The following is a 17,821-nucleotide window of genomic DNA, read 5'->3' as shown; positions in this document are numbered from 1 at the left end:
AAATAGAATACAAGCGTATTGGGCAAACATTGAAACATATGTCCACACTAATATTTTCTCATATGTTTACGTCATCATTTAAAGATTTTTTTTTTTGTTAGTTTGTAGCGAATGTGTTGTGTTCGTTTGCGATTCGTCTGTAAGTTGCCGGACGCCATGGAGGTCAGTTGTGTCATCTTATGCTTCCTTTAATCAAGAAAGTCTACTTGTTACTAGTAATAGTTATGATTGATAGAAAGAGACTCTGCTGGGTATTTAATGAGGGGAATGTCAAAAAATGAACATCGGACGGATTAGAATCAATCCTCGATTTTTTATTATTTTGATTAAGGGATTGTCAGTAATGGATGTGATTACTGTATTTCGACTAGATTATTGAACATTGAGATTAAATCTTCAATACTTGGTATTTTAGTTGAGGTATCATAGGTTCTCGTCGTAGCAGTTTATCAAATTAGCTCGGCATCGATATTACATTTGAATATTGAGTAATCTTTCCTGCTGTGAGTTTATATTGGCAAAATTATGGACCGTCAAGAAATTTATATATGGCAGCACATAGAGTACATATGAAATGCTTATTTCCATTTTGGCCCACATCATATAGACAAATTGAGTGATGACACAGAGTAATATGTACATGTGTATATATGTATGTCTGTGTATGTATATGTATGTATCCGTTGAAATGTATAAGTATGTATATTTGAGTGTGTGGACGTGTATGTATATTCATGTGTATGTGGGTGGGTTGGGCCATTCTTTCGTCTGTTTCCTTGCGCTACCTCGCTATCGCGGGAGACAGCAACATAGTATAATAAATGGAAATAAAATATATATTTTTTTATTCCGCATCCACATAACTGTCTTGCTTTTATTTTATACTTCTTGCCTCGGTAGTTGCTTCTCTCCTTATTAAGCTTCTGTAGCACTCAAGAAGCTGCCCATGTCCACTGGCTGAGACCATAGGTCTTAAATTGTTGTGATGTTTCATGTGGATCTGTTTGCTTAAAGTGCTGGCATTTGAGTAGTAAGTTCATAGGGTCTTTTTGGTAGTTGCATTGTGGGTATGAACTGCCCATGGGAGATGTTGGAACTGCCTTTAGTAATGATGGGGGATGTTCAGAGCATAAGTAAAAGAGTGACTTGTGTGTGTGGGAATGTGGTTTCTGATGAGTTTATGTATAGTTGGTTGGGAGGTCAGTTGTTTTGTGCTTGTCTGGTTATTTCAGTGTGTACTGATTGGTCATTGGTGTATTTGCTGTGGGTGGGGAGATCTGTAAGTAGAGGTTAGTGAAATGTGAGGTAGTGTTAAGCTTTTTATATCTATGTGGGAATTGATTGAATATTTAGTTTTATATGTATGTGTTGTTAATGCATGTACATAGTATTTAACCTGGCTGGCTTTAGATATGTCAGTCAGAATATTATCATTTTCTTTTTTATGAATACTAATAACGTAAAGATTTCTTTTAATCTGGAAATGGCTTCACACAACACACTTTTGTGTAAACCTGGCATCACACCAAATTGATGCATGTATTCTACATAACAGTCTGTTGATGACCGAGATACATGGTATATCTCCAGTATTGGCCATCAATGTAAACTACTTCCATGTGGATGCTTCTAGAGGCAGGCAATATTAAACAAAAGCATGAAAAAATTGTCCTTTGTCAGGCATTGCAGTCATGTATGCTCGTGTTCATTGACATGCATTGTATGTATAGTAGTGTCAGAAAATCCTTAGAAATCATAAGTTTTCTTAAGAATGTCTCTTTATTGGAAATATTTAGTGAATATTATGTATTACAAAATAATTTCTCTTCCTGACACAGATTGAAAAGTTGGACATCTATAATGCCAAGAGTGGCAAATTTGCCACTTCATTGTATGGGGTGGTAAGTAAATCTAGTATATCTTTTTAATACTTTTATACCTAAGCTTGGTCTGTTTTTCCATTCCCTTCAGCCAGGAGGATTTTTTGAAGACTAAAAAAAGAATTAAGAAGGGAAATTTACCATGTGAAATACTAGTGATTCAACATCTTAAGACATAAAAGATAAAGGAAAAATTTTGTCAGTAACTGTAATCTTTTGTAATTTCCTTTGTAGTAGGATAATATGTAAGTGTGTTTTCACTTCTTAACTGTCAGCAGTATTGAATTAAAATGGGGCAGGAAACATCAGCATGTATCTCAAGTATATGTAGGACTGTGGTCCTAGGGTCCCAGATATACCAAGTATATGTGTTAGCAGAGTAGTTCTTTTTCATCATCATAGGTCAAAACTTTTGTTTGGTCATGAAAGGTTGGCTTTTTTTTTCTAATCATAGGCCACAATATTTGTTTTGTCATGGATATAATGCATATGTTAGTTTAGCAAAGATTTTTGTGGCCAAGTTGAAAACAGGAGATGGTGAGAAGTCCTGTGTTTTCTCAAGATTATCTTGAATAGCATGATAATGTGTCAGGGTTATCGTATTGATAAAGGTTTGGGATGTTGAGATAAGAAGACTTTATCTTTGTTTCCTTTATCATGAATATTCTTAGTAACTCAGAGATTGTAGGTTAAGTACTTTTTGTTACCATAAATCACGTACAGCTATCCATGTATTCATGTACACACCAACATAAGTGAAAAGTCTTTCCACATTGTTCACTTATATTAGCATATATGATAAGGACTAATACAAAGGATTAACATCATTAGGCTTTTGTTTTAAAGAAATTTCATTGGATTACATATGGAAAATTATCGTCATCATAGAGTTGTCACCAGGTCATCCAGAAAGAAATTGGATAAAAATTTAGAATGTTTTGAAAGGAGAAGAAATTATATAGATTAGAATTGAAGATCATGAGAGGCAAGTGTTTTGGGAGCAGCTGAATGAGTGTGTTAGCGGTTTTGATGCACGAGACCGGGTTATAGTGATGGGTGATTTGAATGCAAAGGTGAGTAATGTGGCAGTTGAGGGAATAATTGGTATGCATGGGGTGTTCAGTGTTGTAAATGGAAATGGTGAAGAGCTTGTAGATTTATGTGCTGAAAAAGGACTGATGATTGGGAATACCTGGTTTAAAAAGCGAGATATACATAAGTATACTTATGTAAGCAGGAGAGATGGCCAGAGAGCGTTATTGGATTACGTGTTAATTGACAGGCGTGCGAAAGAGAGACTTTTGGATGTTAATGTGCTGAGAGGTGCAACTGGAGGGATGTCTGATCATTATCTTGTGGAGGCTAAGGTGAAGATTAGTATGGGTTTTCAGAAAAGAGGAGTGAATGTTGGGGTGAAGAAGGTGGTGAGAGTAAGTGAGCTTGGGAAGGAGACCTGTGTGGGGAAGTACCAGGAGAGACTGTGTACAGAATGGAAAAAGGTGAGAACAATGGAAGTAAGGGGAGTGGGGGAGGAATGGGATGTATTTAGGGAATCAGTGATGGATTGCGCAAAAGATGCTTGTGGCATGAGAAGAGTGGGAGGTGGGCTGTTTAGAAAGGGTAGTGAGTGGTGGGATGAAGAAGTAAGAGTATTAGTGAAAGAGAAGAGAGAGGCATTTGGACGATTTTTGCAGGGAAAAAATGCAATTGAGTGGGAGAAGTATAAAAGAAAGAGACAGGAGGTCAAGAGAAAGGTGCAAGAGGTGAAAAAAAGGGCAAATGAGAGTTGGGGTGAGAGACTATCAGTAAATTTTAGGGAGAATAAAAAGATGTTCTGGAAGGAGGTAAATAGGGTGCGTAAGACAAGGGAGCAAATGGGAACTTCAGTGAAGGGCGTAAATGGGGAGGTGATAACAAGTAGTGGTGATGTGAGAAGGAGATGGAATGAGTATTTTGAAGGTTTGTTGAATGTGTCTGATGACAGAGTGGCAGATATAGGGTGTTTTGGTCGAGGTGGTGTGCAAAGTGAGAGGGTTAGGGAAAATGATTTGGTAAACAGAGAAGAGGTAGTAAAAGCTTTGCGGAAGATGAAAGCCGGCAAGGCAGCAGGTTTGGATGGTATTGCAGTGGAATTTATTAAAAAAGGGGGTGACTGTATTGTTGACTGGTTGGTAAGGTTATTTAATGTATGTATGACTCATGGTGAGGTGCCTGAGGATTGGCGGAATGCGTGCATAGTGCCATTGTACAAAGGCAAAGGGGATAAGAGTGAGTGCTCAAATTACAGAGGTATAAGTTTGTTGAGTATTCCTGGTAAACTATATGGGAGGGTATTGATTGAGAGGGTGAAGGCATGTACAGAGCATCAGATTGGGGAAGAGCAGTGCGGTTTCAGAAGTGGTAGAGGATGTGTGGATCAGGTGTTTGCTTTGAAGAATGTATGTGAGAAATACTTAGAAAAGCAAATGGATTTGTATGTAGCATTTATGGATCTGGAGAAGGCATATGATAGAGTTGATAGAGATGCTCTGTGGAAGGTATTAAGAATATATGGTGTGGGAGGCAAGTTGTTAGAAGCAGTGAAAAGTTTTTATCGAGGATGTAAGGCATGTGTACGTGTAGGAAGAGAGGAAAGTGATTGGTTCTCAGTGAATGTAGGTTTGCGGCAGGGGTGTGTGATGTCTCCATGGTTGTTTAATTTGTTTATGGATGGGGTTGTTAGGGAGGTAAATGCAAGAGTCCTGGAAAGAGGGGCAAGTATGAAGTCTGTTGGGGATGAGAGAGCTTGGGAAGTGAGTCAGTTGTTGTTCGCTGATGATACAGCGCTGGTGGCTGATTCATGTGAGAAACTGCAGAAGCTGGTGACTGAGTTTGGTAAAGTGTGTGGAAGAAGAAAGTTAAGAGTAAATGTGAATAAGAGCAAGGTTATTAGGTACAGTAGGGTTGAGGGTCAAGTCAATTGGGAGGTGAGTTTGAATGGAGAAAAACTGGAGGAAGTGAAGTGTTTTAGATATCTGGGAGTGGATCTGTCAGCGGATGGAACCATGGAAGCGGAAGTGGATCATAGGGTGGGGGAGGGGGCGAAAATTTTGGGAGCCTTGAAAAATGTGTGGAAGTCGAGAACATTATCTCGGAAAGCAAAAATGGGTATGTTTGAAGGAATAGTGGTTCCAACAATGTTGTATGGTTGCGAGGCGTGGGCTATGGATAGAGTTGTGCGCAGGAGGATGGATGTGCTGGAAATGAGATGTTTGAGGACAATGTGTGGTGTGAGGTGGTTTGATCGAGTAAGTAACGTAAGGGTAAGAGAGATGTGTGGAAATAAAAAGAGCGTGGTTGAGAGAGCAGAAGAGGGTGTTTTGAAATGGTTTGGGCACATGGAGAGAATGAGTGAGGAAAGATTGACCAAGAGGATATATGTGTCGGAGGTGGAGGGAACGAGGAGAAGAGGGAGACCAAATTGGAGGTGGAAAGATGGAGTGAAAAAGATTTTGTGTGATCGGGGCCTGAACATGCAGGAGGGTGAAAGGAGGGCAAGGAATAGAGTGAATTGGAGCGATGTGGTATACAGGGGTTGACGTGCTGTCAGTGGATTGAATCAAGGCATGTGAAGCGTCTGGGGTAAACCATGGAAAGCTGTGTAGGTATGTATATTTGCGTGTGTGGACGTGTGTATGTACGTGTGTATGGGGGTTGGGCCATTTCTTTCGTCTGTTTCCTCGCGCTACCTCGCAAACGCGGGAGACAGCGACAAAGTATAAAAAAAAAAAAAAAAAAAAAAAAAAAAAAAAAGAATTGAAGAATGGAAGGTCTAGGACCTTGAGGTAAAAAAGTTGCTGGTGGTGATATAAAAACAAAACCTTAAAATCAGGTTATGGGTAAAGAAACTGAGGAATATATGGACAATTTTATTACAGATTTGAAGTGGTGGAAGGCATTAAGAGAACAGCCAGCAGCAAGAGAACACAAGTAGAACAGTAATGATAATGCTCATAGGGAAGTGTTCATTTTGCCTTACTGAAATAGATCAATGTTAGGAAAGCATCCATAAAAGAAGCATAGAGAACAGAGACTAGCAATGGGAATGAAGGACAGAGATCAAGAAATAATTTTTGGGTTGGAGAAGAGTGACAGAGGGCATTGACTTGGGCTGAGGAACAGAGATCATTGGATATTAAATGAAAAAGAGGGAAATGCTGAAGGTGCTGTATATTTCTCCTCAGCATAGACTCTCTATCACCAAATTGGTCTCATGTGATGAAACAAAGACCTGATATAGTAGGACAAGTGGTATGCAATGTGATTAATGCCATAGTTAAGAGGGTTGTGATGCAAGAAGTGGAGGAGAGAAGCCTTTGCACTATCCACACTAAAGAAAGAGATTACAAGGGACATGATAATTTCCTGGAGTTGACATTGATGTTAAGACAGATGACCACTTCAAAATATTAAGGAACTTAGGGACTAGAGAACATAGCAGGAGTTTGGGAGAAGTCAGGAAAGATGTGAAAATGAAATGTACCAAGTAAGGAATAGTATATAATGATAGCAGTAGGAAATTTGGAAACCTTTATAACAGAAAATGGGATTAAGAGATGGGACCCATCATGTTTAAAGCCCCCACATACATCCATATGTACCTATAGATGTTATGCGTAATTGAACTCATATTTGTATGTAAACATATATGTGAATGCTTACATGCTTTTACATACACATTTACATCCTTATGCCTATGCACATATATGCAGATATGCGTTCATATGTATAGAATTATGCCTAAGCGTAACTTTTCTGATTGTTACCATTACCATTCATTTATATTATTCTCTGATATGTAATACAGCTGAAAACAACGAGCACCATTTTGGATGTAAAAAAATGTGTTCAGCTACACAAGGGTGTGCTTCATCCTGAAAGACAAGAAGTTAGACTGGAGCAAAAAGGCAAAGGTTTGTTATATCTCTTGTTACATTATTAAAAGTATGGTAGACTACTTGTTTAAACTCATTAGAATTCTGTTTAGTAAGGAATACCTTCACTCTAGGTAATCACTTCATCTTTTTATGCCAACTGCAGTAGGCCATGATATAGCATCAGTAATCATGTTCTCAGGAACAAGCATTATTTACTTCTGTAGATACAGTTTTGCTGATAATGATTCTTAAATTTTTTCATAATTTACTGCTTGCTTAGTCTAGCATGATGTACCTTGAAATGTAAGTTGAAAATATTTGATAATTATTGCCTCTGTGTAAAGAAGTCAATCCTGAGATCTATCAAAAGTCAGGTTTATTAGGCCTTGTTTTCCACTTTTTCAAGGGAATGTGTAAATGCCACCCATGTGGCTTATGAAAAGGTAAGCCAAGCTCTGCTCCTTTCCTTATCTACCATTTTACTTCCCAGCTGTCTATTCTAATGACCAGGATTACAAGTGTTAGTCACATTCGGCATGGTTCATCATAACAGCAATGCTGGAGTGTAACAATCCAAAACTTTGTCATGGTTGCCATTACTCACTGTTCATGAAGTATCTTAGCCTGAACTCCCATTTAGTTTATCGCTTGATAATCATTTTTGACTGGTTGCAGTACATTATGCCTGATATCTCCAGCCTACTATTATGTGGCTAAGGGAACAGAATTTTGTACCCTCAGGTGTAATTTTACACTGCCATTTAGAATTACATATAATAAATAAAGCCCATGAATCCAGTTAGTGTTCCTTGGTTAGCATTAGTTGTTGATCATTAATTGGTAAGTTGATTATTGAATGAATACCTCTGTAACATTACAGAAAATAGGTATGCTGTTACATCAAATTTGGCAAATTACTGCAGATGTTTGCAGCATGAAGCTGACTCTGGTATTATAATCTTTTTGCACATTTCCTTGATTTCTGAATTCTTAGCTTGATTTTTTATCTGAGATAAGCATTTCACTAGGTTTCCATATTCATGTATTAAATATTTAATGATGTGATTATTATATGGTCAAGCTGATTATTTGAAGATGGTCTGTAACAGCTACTTCCAGTCCTGGTTTCTCACTCTGAGCAGTGTGTTTTCAAAACATCATGTATAGTTAAGCTGTTTACTTAGGATAATAAAAACTTTTTATTGGCCAACCCCAGTCTCACTATTTAGTCATATCACTGTGTGACAATTTCAGGCAAAACTGGCACAATGTACATGAATTAAAACATTTTCCCCAGGGGTAATTTTGTTTTATGAGCTGTAGAGAGAAAGTTTTCACTCTTCAAAACTGTCATTTTTAAACAATGACCTCATGAGAGAGAGCCCCACGGTGTTCATTCAGAACAACAGTTCATATCTGCAAAAGACACATATTGGTGAAGTGAATATAGACAAAAATGTATAGCATTGTTAGATTGATAAGGAATAGAATAAATGATAAATGAAAGGCACCAAGAGAATTCGACCAAACTGACCTGTTTTTGGTTTGGAGAGGACAAAGCCTGGAACTTGGTTGAAACCTGTATATGTGTGCCACCCAATTGCAGATAAATTTTGGGTTTAAAAAGTAATTTATGCATGATCAAATTTGTACAAAGTGAGGGAAAGGTGTAGATATGCCTCTGACCTTGTGGCTTTTATGTAAATTGCAGAACAAAGTTTTCATTTTCATTTGCAAGTTTCAGCAGCCTTAAATTTAAGATAGCTGTTGGTCACTGTTTTTTTGTAGTTTGGCCAGAAATTAGTGATTGTCCAAGGTATTGTAATTGATTAGTTATAGGAGCTAATGTCCTTGAGGCTCAGTCATGTTGAAGCACAAGGGAAGTCTCATGTGAAATTATTTTTTGTCCTTACATTTATACAGGTTTGAAGGATGAGGACACTTTAGAGAAACTTGGCATCAAATCAGAAGACAAACTGTATGTGAAAGATCTGGGTCCTCAGATTGGCTGGAAAACTGTGTTCTTTACTGAGTATGCTGGCCCTCTGGCTATTTATTTGTGGATCTACCAGCGACCTTGGCTTTTCTATGGTGACAAAGGAAGTTCAGCTCCAATTTCTCTCTGTGCTCAGTAGGTGTTGTTGCATGTCATGTAATTGAATAATGATTAGACACGTTTGATATTGGTAGATCGTCTAGAAATGCCACACATACATGCACATCAGTGTCCATACAAGCATGGCTGTATAATAGTTTTAATATTTTTATTGCTTTTTGCTAAAGTTACACCATGTTTCAGTATTGCTGCAGGTTGCTGGACATTCCATTATGCAAAACGGCTGTTTGAAACTCAATTTGTCCATCGATTTTCTCATGGCACCATGCCTTTATTCAACTTGTTCAAGAACTGTACGTACTATTGGGGTTTCACTGCCTATGTTGCCTACCACGTCAACCATCCTCTCTTTACACCTCCTTGTGATATACAAGTTTATATGGCTCTGGCAGCATTTCTTGTGAGTATTAGAGAAGTTATGGAAAGTAATTGCATGTTATTTTGTCAGGTTTCTCTTAGTATGAATATTGCTGAAGTTTAAGATGTAAAAATCAGAAGAAACATAAGTATTTTTTAACGGAAGTGATGCATGTGTTTCTGCTAGATAGTTCGACAGTTTCAAGACTTTAATAATTACATTTCCGTTATTGTGCCATTATTTTCTTTGTTGAATTTGTGCCTTGACTATTCTTTTCTCTCCAAAAGTTGTGTGAATTTGGGAACTTCAGCATTCACATAACACTACGTAACCTGCGACCACCAGGATCCAAAGAACGCAAAATTCCTTTTCCTGACAGTAATCCAATGACTCTGCTGTTCAATGCTGTTTCATGTCCTAATTACACCTATGAGTTTGGCTCATGGATGGCCTTTACTGTGATGACACAGTGCCTGCCAGGTAAGTTATGTATGTATTAATTTATTTTTAAGTAATTTATTATGCTTATTTTTTTAAATTTTTTCATTCTCTACAGTTATTTACATATGTACTTTCCTGTATACAAATTCATAAGTGCTGTATCAGAATATTTTTACAACTTTAATGTGTATAATTGGGCTGAACACATCTTCCATTTATTTTTACCTTTGATCCCCCACCTGGAGGTCTTGTCTATGATACAATTAATACATCATGATCAGGAATGGTAACCATTCCACCATGGAGGTGTATGCACATAAGGCCCTGCCACTAATTGAATTCAGTGTACATTAGTAGCTTACTGTTAGCTGTCCAGAGATTGGAGCTCAAACAAAGGATGGGTCACTGGAGCTGACTTGAGGCCTTAGTAACCTGTTAGTAACCACTGTATGTGGTGTAAGGTGGTTTAATTGAGGAATTAATTTAAGAAGCTTATCATGTTTATGGAAGGAAGCAAAAATATAAGGTATTCTGATCAAAGACTCCAGCGTGGTTGTGAGTCAACTGGTGGTTTACATCTGGGATTTAACATGTTGCATCAAGATGGCAGCATCTTCTGGACAATTGTAGCCTTTCAGTGTTGTAGGAGGAGTCAAGGAAGTGCATGAGCTATTTGAATAATATTTTTGAAGCCTTTGGCATAAATTCATTTTCTTTTGTGAATATAGATTAAAAGATGTGTGCATAAATACACCCCTTGCAGCAGTAAAACTAAGAATGGTCCTGTGGGTCTCAAATGGCTCTTGCTTTGGAGTTATTCTTGGAGTTTATACCTAAACTCTCAAATGATACTGTTGTGAAATGTGGGGCCCCTGGTACAGTATTGGATTATACGTAAGTACTCTATTATCCCAAGGGAAGCATTGGCTTCCCCTGTAGAAAGGTATAATGTTTCATAAATTGAAAGTTTATTTAAGGGGAGCATATACAAAATGTTGTGGCATCCAGAATCTGTAACAGATGTTACCACAATTGCTTATTGACACTTAACACTTTCATCCCCCTTGTGTTCAACCCATTCATGTTGATTTTAGTGTTCCCCTATACCCGTGAATTTTATACAGCATCTTACTCTGTCATTTTCTGCCTCAGCAGGTCAGTGAGTAAATGGCTTAGGTCATGCCCAGATCAATGGAATCATGATATTTACCAAAGGATATAATCAAAGGACACCGGAATTGTATTGCCTCGCAAGCTTTTTAATCCAATACCCCTATACATATATTGTATAGCTTATGCTGTTTTGATTAAGATAAATATGTATAATAAATAGTTTTTTCCTTCCAGCTGGAATGTTTGCTCTTTGTGGATTCTACCAGATGGCTGTTTGGGCTTTAGGCAAGCACCGCAGCTATAAAAAAGATTTCAAGAACTACCCTAGCAGGAAAGCTATCCTTCCTTTCCTTCTCTAGAAGTTGTGTCATTAATCACTTGGAACAAAGTAGCTTAATTTTCATTTTTAATTATACTAATTCCAATAAAATCGTGAAACTAAATTTTTGGGCTTGACTCTAGTACCTATGAATGTTTAATTTGTTATATTTATTGGCTCATTGTTAGTGCTTTGTTTTATTTGCCTGACATAGGCCCATGTATTACAATGATCTGCTCTCAGATGTTATGATGCAGTACTGTTGATGGTAAATCATGTTAACTGTTACCACAACCATTTTACATAATTGATCATTTCCTGCTCAGCATTTTAAGGACACGATCTTTGTATGAATACCCTGCATAATTTCAAAGGTCAACTCTTCTAACAATTTAAACTGAATGTCACAGTACTCACTAAACTGTTTAGTTTTGCTGTAGCTTACAGTTCTCATTATTTGACATCAAGAACACCCTTAATCAATACCATTCTTAGTATTTTGCCTTAAACATATTTAGGTTAGCACACCCCTAAACATTTCATAGTAAACTGCAAATATTGAGTATGAATTAAATTCATATTGAATTGCTGCAGTAAGAAGTAAGAGATTCAGTCACATATCTGAAATCTGATGATGATATTCCATTTTTCATAAAGTCAGCTGCTATTTGTTTTCCTAGAGGCAGTTTATAAAAAAGTAAGTTGAAATAACTTGTAACATTCAAGATTTACATTTAGTGGAAGCAGCTGTGATGAAGTTATTATTGTGCAATACCTTTAAAAAGTATGTCAGCATTAGTCATAATACTAAAAGGCAAACATTCTAGATACTTAAAACATTAGAAATGGTATCCAAGTTGGTTAACAATTCCAATGTATTTTATGGAGAACAATATTGTGAGGGAAAAGTTTACAGCTTTGTTGCCCATTTATTTCAGAAAATGTATTGATAGATTTTTTTTTTTTTTTTTTTTCCGCTGTCTCCCGCGTTTGCGAGGTAGCGCAAGGAAACAGACGAAAGAAATGGCCCAACCCACCCCCATACACATGTATATACATACGTCCACACACGCAAATATACATACCTACACAGCTTTCCATGGTTTACCCCAGACGCTTCACATGCCTTGATTCAATCCACTGACAGCACGTCAACCCCAGTATACCACATCGCTCCAATTCACTCTATTCCTTGCCCTCCTTTCACCCTCCTGCATGTTCAGGCCCCGATCACACAAAATCTTTTTCACTCCATCTTTCCACCTCCAATTTGGTCTCCCTCTTCTCCTCGTTCCCTCCACCTCCGACACATATATCCTCTTGGTCAATCTTTCCTCACTCATTCTCTCCATGTGCCCAAACCATTTCAAAACACCCTCTTCTGCTCTCTCAACCACGCTCTTTTTATTTCCACACATCTCTCTTACCCTTACGTTACTTACTCGATCAAACCACCTCACACCACACATTGTCCTCAAACATCTCATTTCCAGCACATCCATCCTCCAGCGCACAACTCTATCCATAGCCCACACCTCGCAACCATACAACATTGTTGGAACCACTATTCCTTCAAACATACCCATTTTTGCTTTCCGAGATAATGTTCTCGACTTCCACACATTCTTCAAGGCTCCCAGAATATTCGCCCCCTCCCCCACCCTATGATCCACTTCCACTTCCATGGTTCCATCCGCTGCCAGATCCACTCCCAGATATCTAAAACACTTCACTTCCTCCAGTTTTTCTCCATTCAAACTCACCTCCCAATTGACTTGACCCTCAACCCTACTGTACCTAATAACCTTGCTCTTATTCACATTTACTCTTAACTTTCTTCTTCCACACACTTTACCAAACTCAGTCACCAGCTTCTGCTTTTTCTCACATGAATCAGCCACCAGCGCTGTGTCATCAGCGAACAACAACTGACTCACTTCCCAAGCTCTCTCATCCCCAACAGACTTCATACTTGCCCCTCTTTCCAAAACTCTTGCATTCACCTCCCTCACAACCCCATCCATAAACAAATTAAACAACCATGGAGACATCACACACCCCTGCCGCAAACCTACATTCAGTGAGAACCAATCACTTTCCTCTCTTCCTACACGTACACATGCCTTACATCCTCGATAAAAACTTTTCACTGCTTCTAACAACTTGCCTCCCACACCATATATTCTTAATACCTTCCACAGAGCATCTCTATCAACTCTATCATATGCCTTCTCCAGATCCATAAATGCTACATACAAATCCATTTGCTTTTCTAAGTATTTCTCACATACATTCTTCAAAGCAAACACCTGATCCACACATCCTCTACCACTTCTGAAACCACACTGCTCTTCCCCAATCTGGTGCTCTGTACATGCCTTCACCCTCTCAATCAATATCCTCCCATATAATTTACCAGGAATACTCAACAAACTTATACCTCTGTAATTTGAGCACTCACTCTGATCCCCTTTGCCTTTGTACAATGGCACTATGCACGCATTCCGCCAATCCTCAGGCACCTCACCATGAGTCATACATACATTAAATAACCTTACCAACCAGTCAACAATACAGTCACCCCCCTTTTTTAATAAATTCCACTGCAATACCATCCAAACCTTAGGTAAAGTTTGATACAGAGGCACTTCAGAGCTTTTTTGATTGTGACAATATTGGATGTCTATGTGTCTGAGGAATCGCTGAATTTTCCCAACTCATATTATATATTTATTTTATTATACTTGGATCGCCATTTCCCACATCAGCGAGGTAGCCTCATGAAACAAACGAAGAATGGCCCATCCACTTATATAAAAAAAATTTCATATATATATATTTGCCATTTTCTGCATTAGCAAGGTAGCGTTAAGAACAGGACTGAGCCTTAGAGGACATATCCTCACTTGGCCCCTTCCCTTTTCCTTCTTTTGGAAAATTAGAAATGGGAGGGGAGGATGTTTTTTATTATACTTTGTCAGTGTCTCCCGCGTTAGCGAGGTAGCTCAAGGAAACAGACGAAAGAATGGCCCAACCCACCTACATACACGTATATACATACACGCTCATATACATACCTATACATTTCAATGTATACATATATATACATACATAGACATATACACACTCATTCTTGCTGCCGCCATCCCACCACATGAAACGACGCCCCCCTTCCCCCGCAAATGCACGAGGTAGCACTAGGAAAAGACAACAAAGGCCACATTCGTTCACACTCAATCTCTAGCTGTCAAGTGTAATGCACTGAAACCACAGCTCCCTTTCCACATCCAGGCCCCACAAAACTTTCCATGGTTTACCCCAGACGCTTCACATGCCCTGGCTCAGTGCATTGACGGCACGTCAACCCCGGTATACCACATCGTTCCAATTCACTCTATTCCTTGCACACCTTTCACCCTCCTATATGTTCAAGCCCTGATCGCTCAAAATCTTTTTCACACCATCCTTCCACCTCCAGTTTGGTCTCCCACTTCAACCTTCTTCCCTCCACCCCTGACACATGACCTCTGTCAATCTTTCCTCACTTTTTCTCTCCATGTGACCAGACCATTTCAATACACCCTTTTTTCCTCTCTCAACCACACTCTTTTTATTACCACACATCTGTCTTAACCTTTCATTACTTATTCGATCAAACCACCTCACGCCACATAATGTCCTCAAACATTTCATTTCTAACACATCCACCCACCTCTGCACAACTCTGTCTATAGCCCATGCCTTGCAACCATATAACACTGTTCGAACTACTGTTCCTTCACTACCCATTTTTGCTCTCCGAGATAATGTTCTCTCCTTCCACACATTCTTCAATGCTCCCAGTACCTTCGCCCACTTCCCCACCGTGTGACTCACTTCCACTTCCATGGTTCCATCCACTGCTAAATCCACTCCCAGATATCTAAAACACTTCACTTCCTCAGTTTTTCTCCATTCAGACTTACTTCCCTATTTACTTGTCCCTCAACCCAACTGAACCTAATAATCTTGCTCTTATTCACATTTACTCACAGCTTTCTTCTTTCACACACTTTACCAAACTCAGTCACCAGCTTCTGCAGTTTCTCACTTGAATCAGCCACCAGCGCTGTATCATCAGCGAACAACTGACTCACTTCCCAAGTCCTCCCACCCACAACAGAATGCATACTTGTCCCTCTCCAAAACTCTTGCATTCACCTCCCTAACAACCCCATCCATAAACAAATTAAACAACCATGGAGACATCACGCACCTCTGCCACAAACCGACATTCACTGGGAACCAATCGTTTTCCTCTCTTCCTACTCGTACACATGCCTTACAGCCTTGATAAAAACTTTTCACTGCTTCTAGCAGCTTACCTCCCACACCATACACTCTTAATACCTTTCACAAAGCGTCTCTATCAACTCGACCATATGCCTTCTCCAGATCCATAAATGCTACAAACAAATCCATCTGTTTTTCTAAGTATTTCTCATACATTCTTCAAAGCAAACACCTGATCCACACATCCTCTACCTCTTCTGAAACCACACTGCTCTTCCCCAATCTGATGCTCTGTACATGCTTTTACCCTCTCAATCAATACCCTCCCATATAATTTCCCAGGAATACTCAACAAACTTATACCTCTGTAATTTGAACACTCACCTTTATCCCCTTTGCCTTTGTGCAATGGCACTATGCATGCATTCCGCCAATCCTCTGGCACTTCACCATGAACCATACATTGAATATCCTTACCAGCCAGTCAACAACACAGTCTCCCTTTTTTAATAAATTCCAATGCAGTACCATCCAAACCCTCCGCCTTGCCAGCTTTCATCTTCCACAAAGCTTTCACTACCTCTTCTCTGTTTACTAAACCACTCTCTCATTTTGCACGTCACCTTGACCAAAACACCCTATATCTGCCACTCTATCATCAAACACATTCAACAAACCTTCAAAATACTCACTCCATCTCCTCACTTCACCACTACTTGTTATTACCTCCCCATTAGCCCCCTTCACTGATGTTCCCATTTGTTCTCTTGTCTTATGCGTTTTACCTCCTTTCAAAACATCATTTTTTTTTTTCTCCCTAAAATTTAATGATACTCTCTCACCCCAACTCTCATTTGCCCTCTTTTTCACCTCTTGACCTCCTGCCTCTTTCTTTTATACATCTCCCAATCATTTGCACTACTTCTGTGCAAAAATCATCCAAATGCCTCTTCTCTTTCACTAACAATCCTACTTCTTCATCCCGTCACTCATTACCCTTTCTAATCTGCCCATTTCCCACCTTTCTCATGCCATAAGGATCTTTTGTGCAAGCCATCACTGCTTCCCTAAATGCATCCTATGCCTCCCTCACTCCCCTGAAGTCATTTGCTCTCATTTTTTTCCATTCTGCACTCAATCTCCCCTGGTACTTCCTCACACAAGTCTCCTTTCCAAGCTCACTTACTCTCACCACTCTCTTCACCCCAACATTCTTCTTTTCTGAAAACTTCAACAAATCTTCACCTTCACCTCCACAAGATAATGATCAGACATCTCTCCAGTTGCCCCTCTCAGCACATTAACATCCAAAAGTCTCTTTCACGCGCTTATCAATTAACACGTAATCCAGTAATGCTCTCTGGCTGTTTCTCCTACTTACATATGTATACTTATGTATATATCTCTTTTTCAACCAGGTATTCCCAATCACCAGTCCTTTTTCAGCACACAAATCCACAAGCTCTTCATTTCCATTTACAACACTGAACACCCCATGTACACCAATTATACCCTCAACTGCCACATTACTCGCCTTTGCATTCAAATCGCCCATCACTATAACCTGGTCTCATGCATCAAAGCTGCTAACAACTCACTCAGCTGCTCCCAAAACACTTGCCTCTCATGATCTTTCTTCTCATGACCAGGTGCATAGGCACCAATAATCACCCATCTCTCTCCATCCACTTTCAGTTTTACCCATATCAGTTTAGAATTTACTTTCTTACACTATCTCATACTCCCACAACTCCTGCTTCAAGAGTAGTGCTACCCCTTCATTTGCTTTTGTCCTCTCTCCAACCCCTGACTTTACTCCCAAGACATTCCCAAATCACTCTTCCCCTTTACCCTTGAGCTTCATTTCACTCAGAGCCAAAACATCCAGGTTCCTTTCCTCAAACATACTACCTGTCTCTCCATTTTTCTCATCTTTGTTACATCCACACACATTTAGATACCCTAATCTGAACCTTCGAGGAGGATAAGCACTTCCCATGTGACTCCTTCTTCCATTTCCCCTTTTAGAAAGTTAAAATACAACGAAGGGAGGGTTTGTAGCCTGCTCCCATCCCCTTTAGTCGCCTCTTAGACACGAGGGGAATGTGTGGGAAGTGGCCTTTGTTGTCTTTTCCTAGTGCTACCTTGCGCGGGTGTTGGGGGGTTGCTGTCTTTCATGTGTGGCGGGGTGGCGATGGGAATGGATAAAGGCAGCAAGTATCAATATGTACATGTGTATATATGTACATGTGTGTATGTATATGTATGTATACGTTGAAATGTATAGGTATGTATATGTGCGTGTGTGGGTGTTTATGTATATACATGTGTATTTGGGTGGGTTGGGCCATTCTTTCGTCTGTTTGCTTGTGCTACCTCGCTGATGCGGGAGACAGCGACTAAGTA

The 17,821-nt window shown here is 39.2% G+C and overlaps 1 protein-coding gene across 4 annotated transcripts; it reads left to right on the top strand.

Annotated features, from left to right (window-relative positions):
* Positions 1–77: 77 nt before the first annotated feature.
* On the top strand, positions 78–11,267 carry Sc2 (trans-2,3-enoyl-CoA reductase Sc2). 4 transcript variants are annotated; one of them, XM_071683791.1, is made up of 7 exons: positions 78–162; positions 1,839–1,901; positions 6,727–6,832; positions 8,720–8,927; positions 9,096–9,312; positions 9,558–9,759; positions 11,059–11,267. In XM_071683791.1, the coding sequence occupies exons 1-7, from the start codon at positions 112–114 to the stop codon at positions 11,181–11,183; spliced, it is 972 nt and encodes a 323-aa protein (XP_071539892.1). In that variant the 5' UTR covers positions 78–111; the 3' UTR covers positions 11,184–11,267. The 4 variants fall into 4 exon arrangements, with proteins under 4 accessions (XP_071539892.1, XP_071539894.1, XP_071539891.1 ...); XM_071683793.1 differs by having other exon boundaries at positions 80–162; positions 9,558–9,750; XM_071683790.1 differs by lacking the exon at positions 78–162 and adding an exon at positions 210–251 and having other exon boundaries at positions 9,558–9,750.
* The last annotated feature ends 6,554 nt before the right edge of the window (positions 11,268–17,821 follow it).

Source organism: Panulirus ornatus, chromosome 37 (genome assembly GCF_036320965.1).
Source record: "Panulirus ornatus isolate Po-2019 chromosome 37, ASM3632096v1, whole genome shotgun sequence".
NCBI lineage: Eukaryota > Metazoa > Arthropoda > Malacostraca > Decapoda > Palinuridae > Panulirus > Panulirus ornatus.
Note: the sequence above shows the minus strand (reverse complement) of the source record. Positions and strands in the feature narration are given on the sequence as shown.

What these genes read in the sequence shown, in the direction of transcription:
- Sc2 (XM_071683791.1), top strand. Translation starts at nt 112, where the DNA reads ATGTGTTGTGTTCGTTTGCGATTCGTCTGTAAGTTGCCGGACGCCATG. An exon ending in AGTTGCCGGACGCCATGGAG is followed by an intron (nt 163 to 1,838) that starts GTCAGTTGTGTC and finishes TTCCTGACACAG; the next exon opens with ATTGAAAAGTTGGACATCTA. An exon ending in CCAATTTCTCTCTGTGCTCA is followed by an intron (nt 8,928 to 9,095) that starts GTAGGTGTTGTT and finishes ACCATGTTTCAG; the next exon opens with TATTGCTGCAGGTTGCTGGA.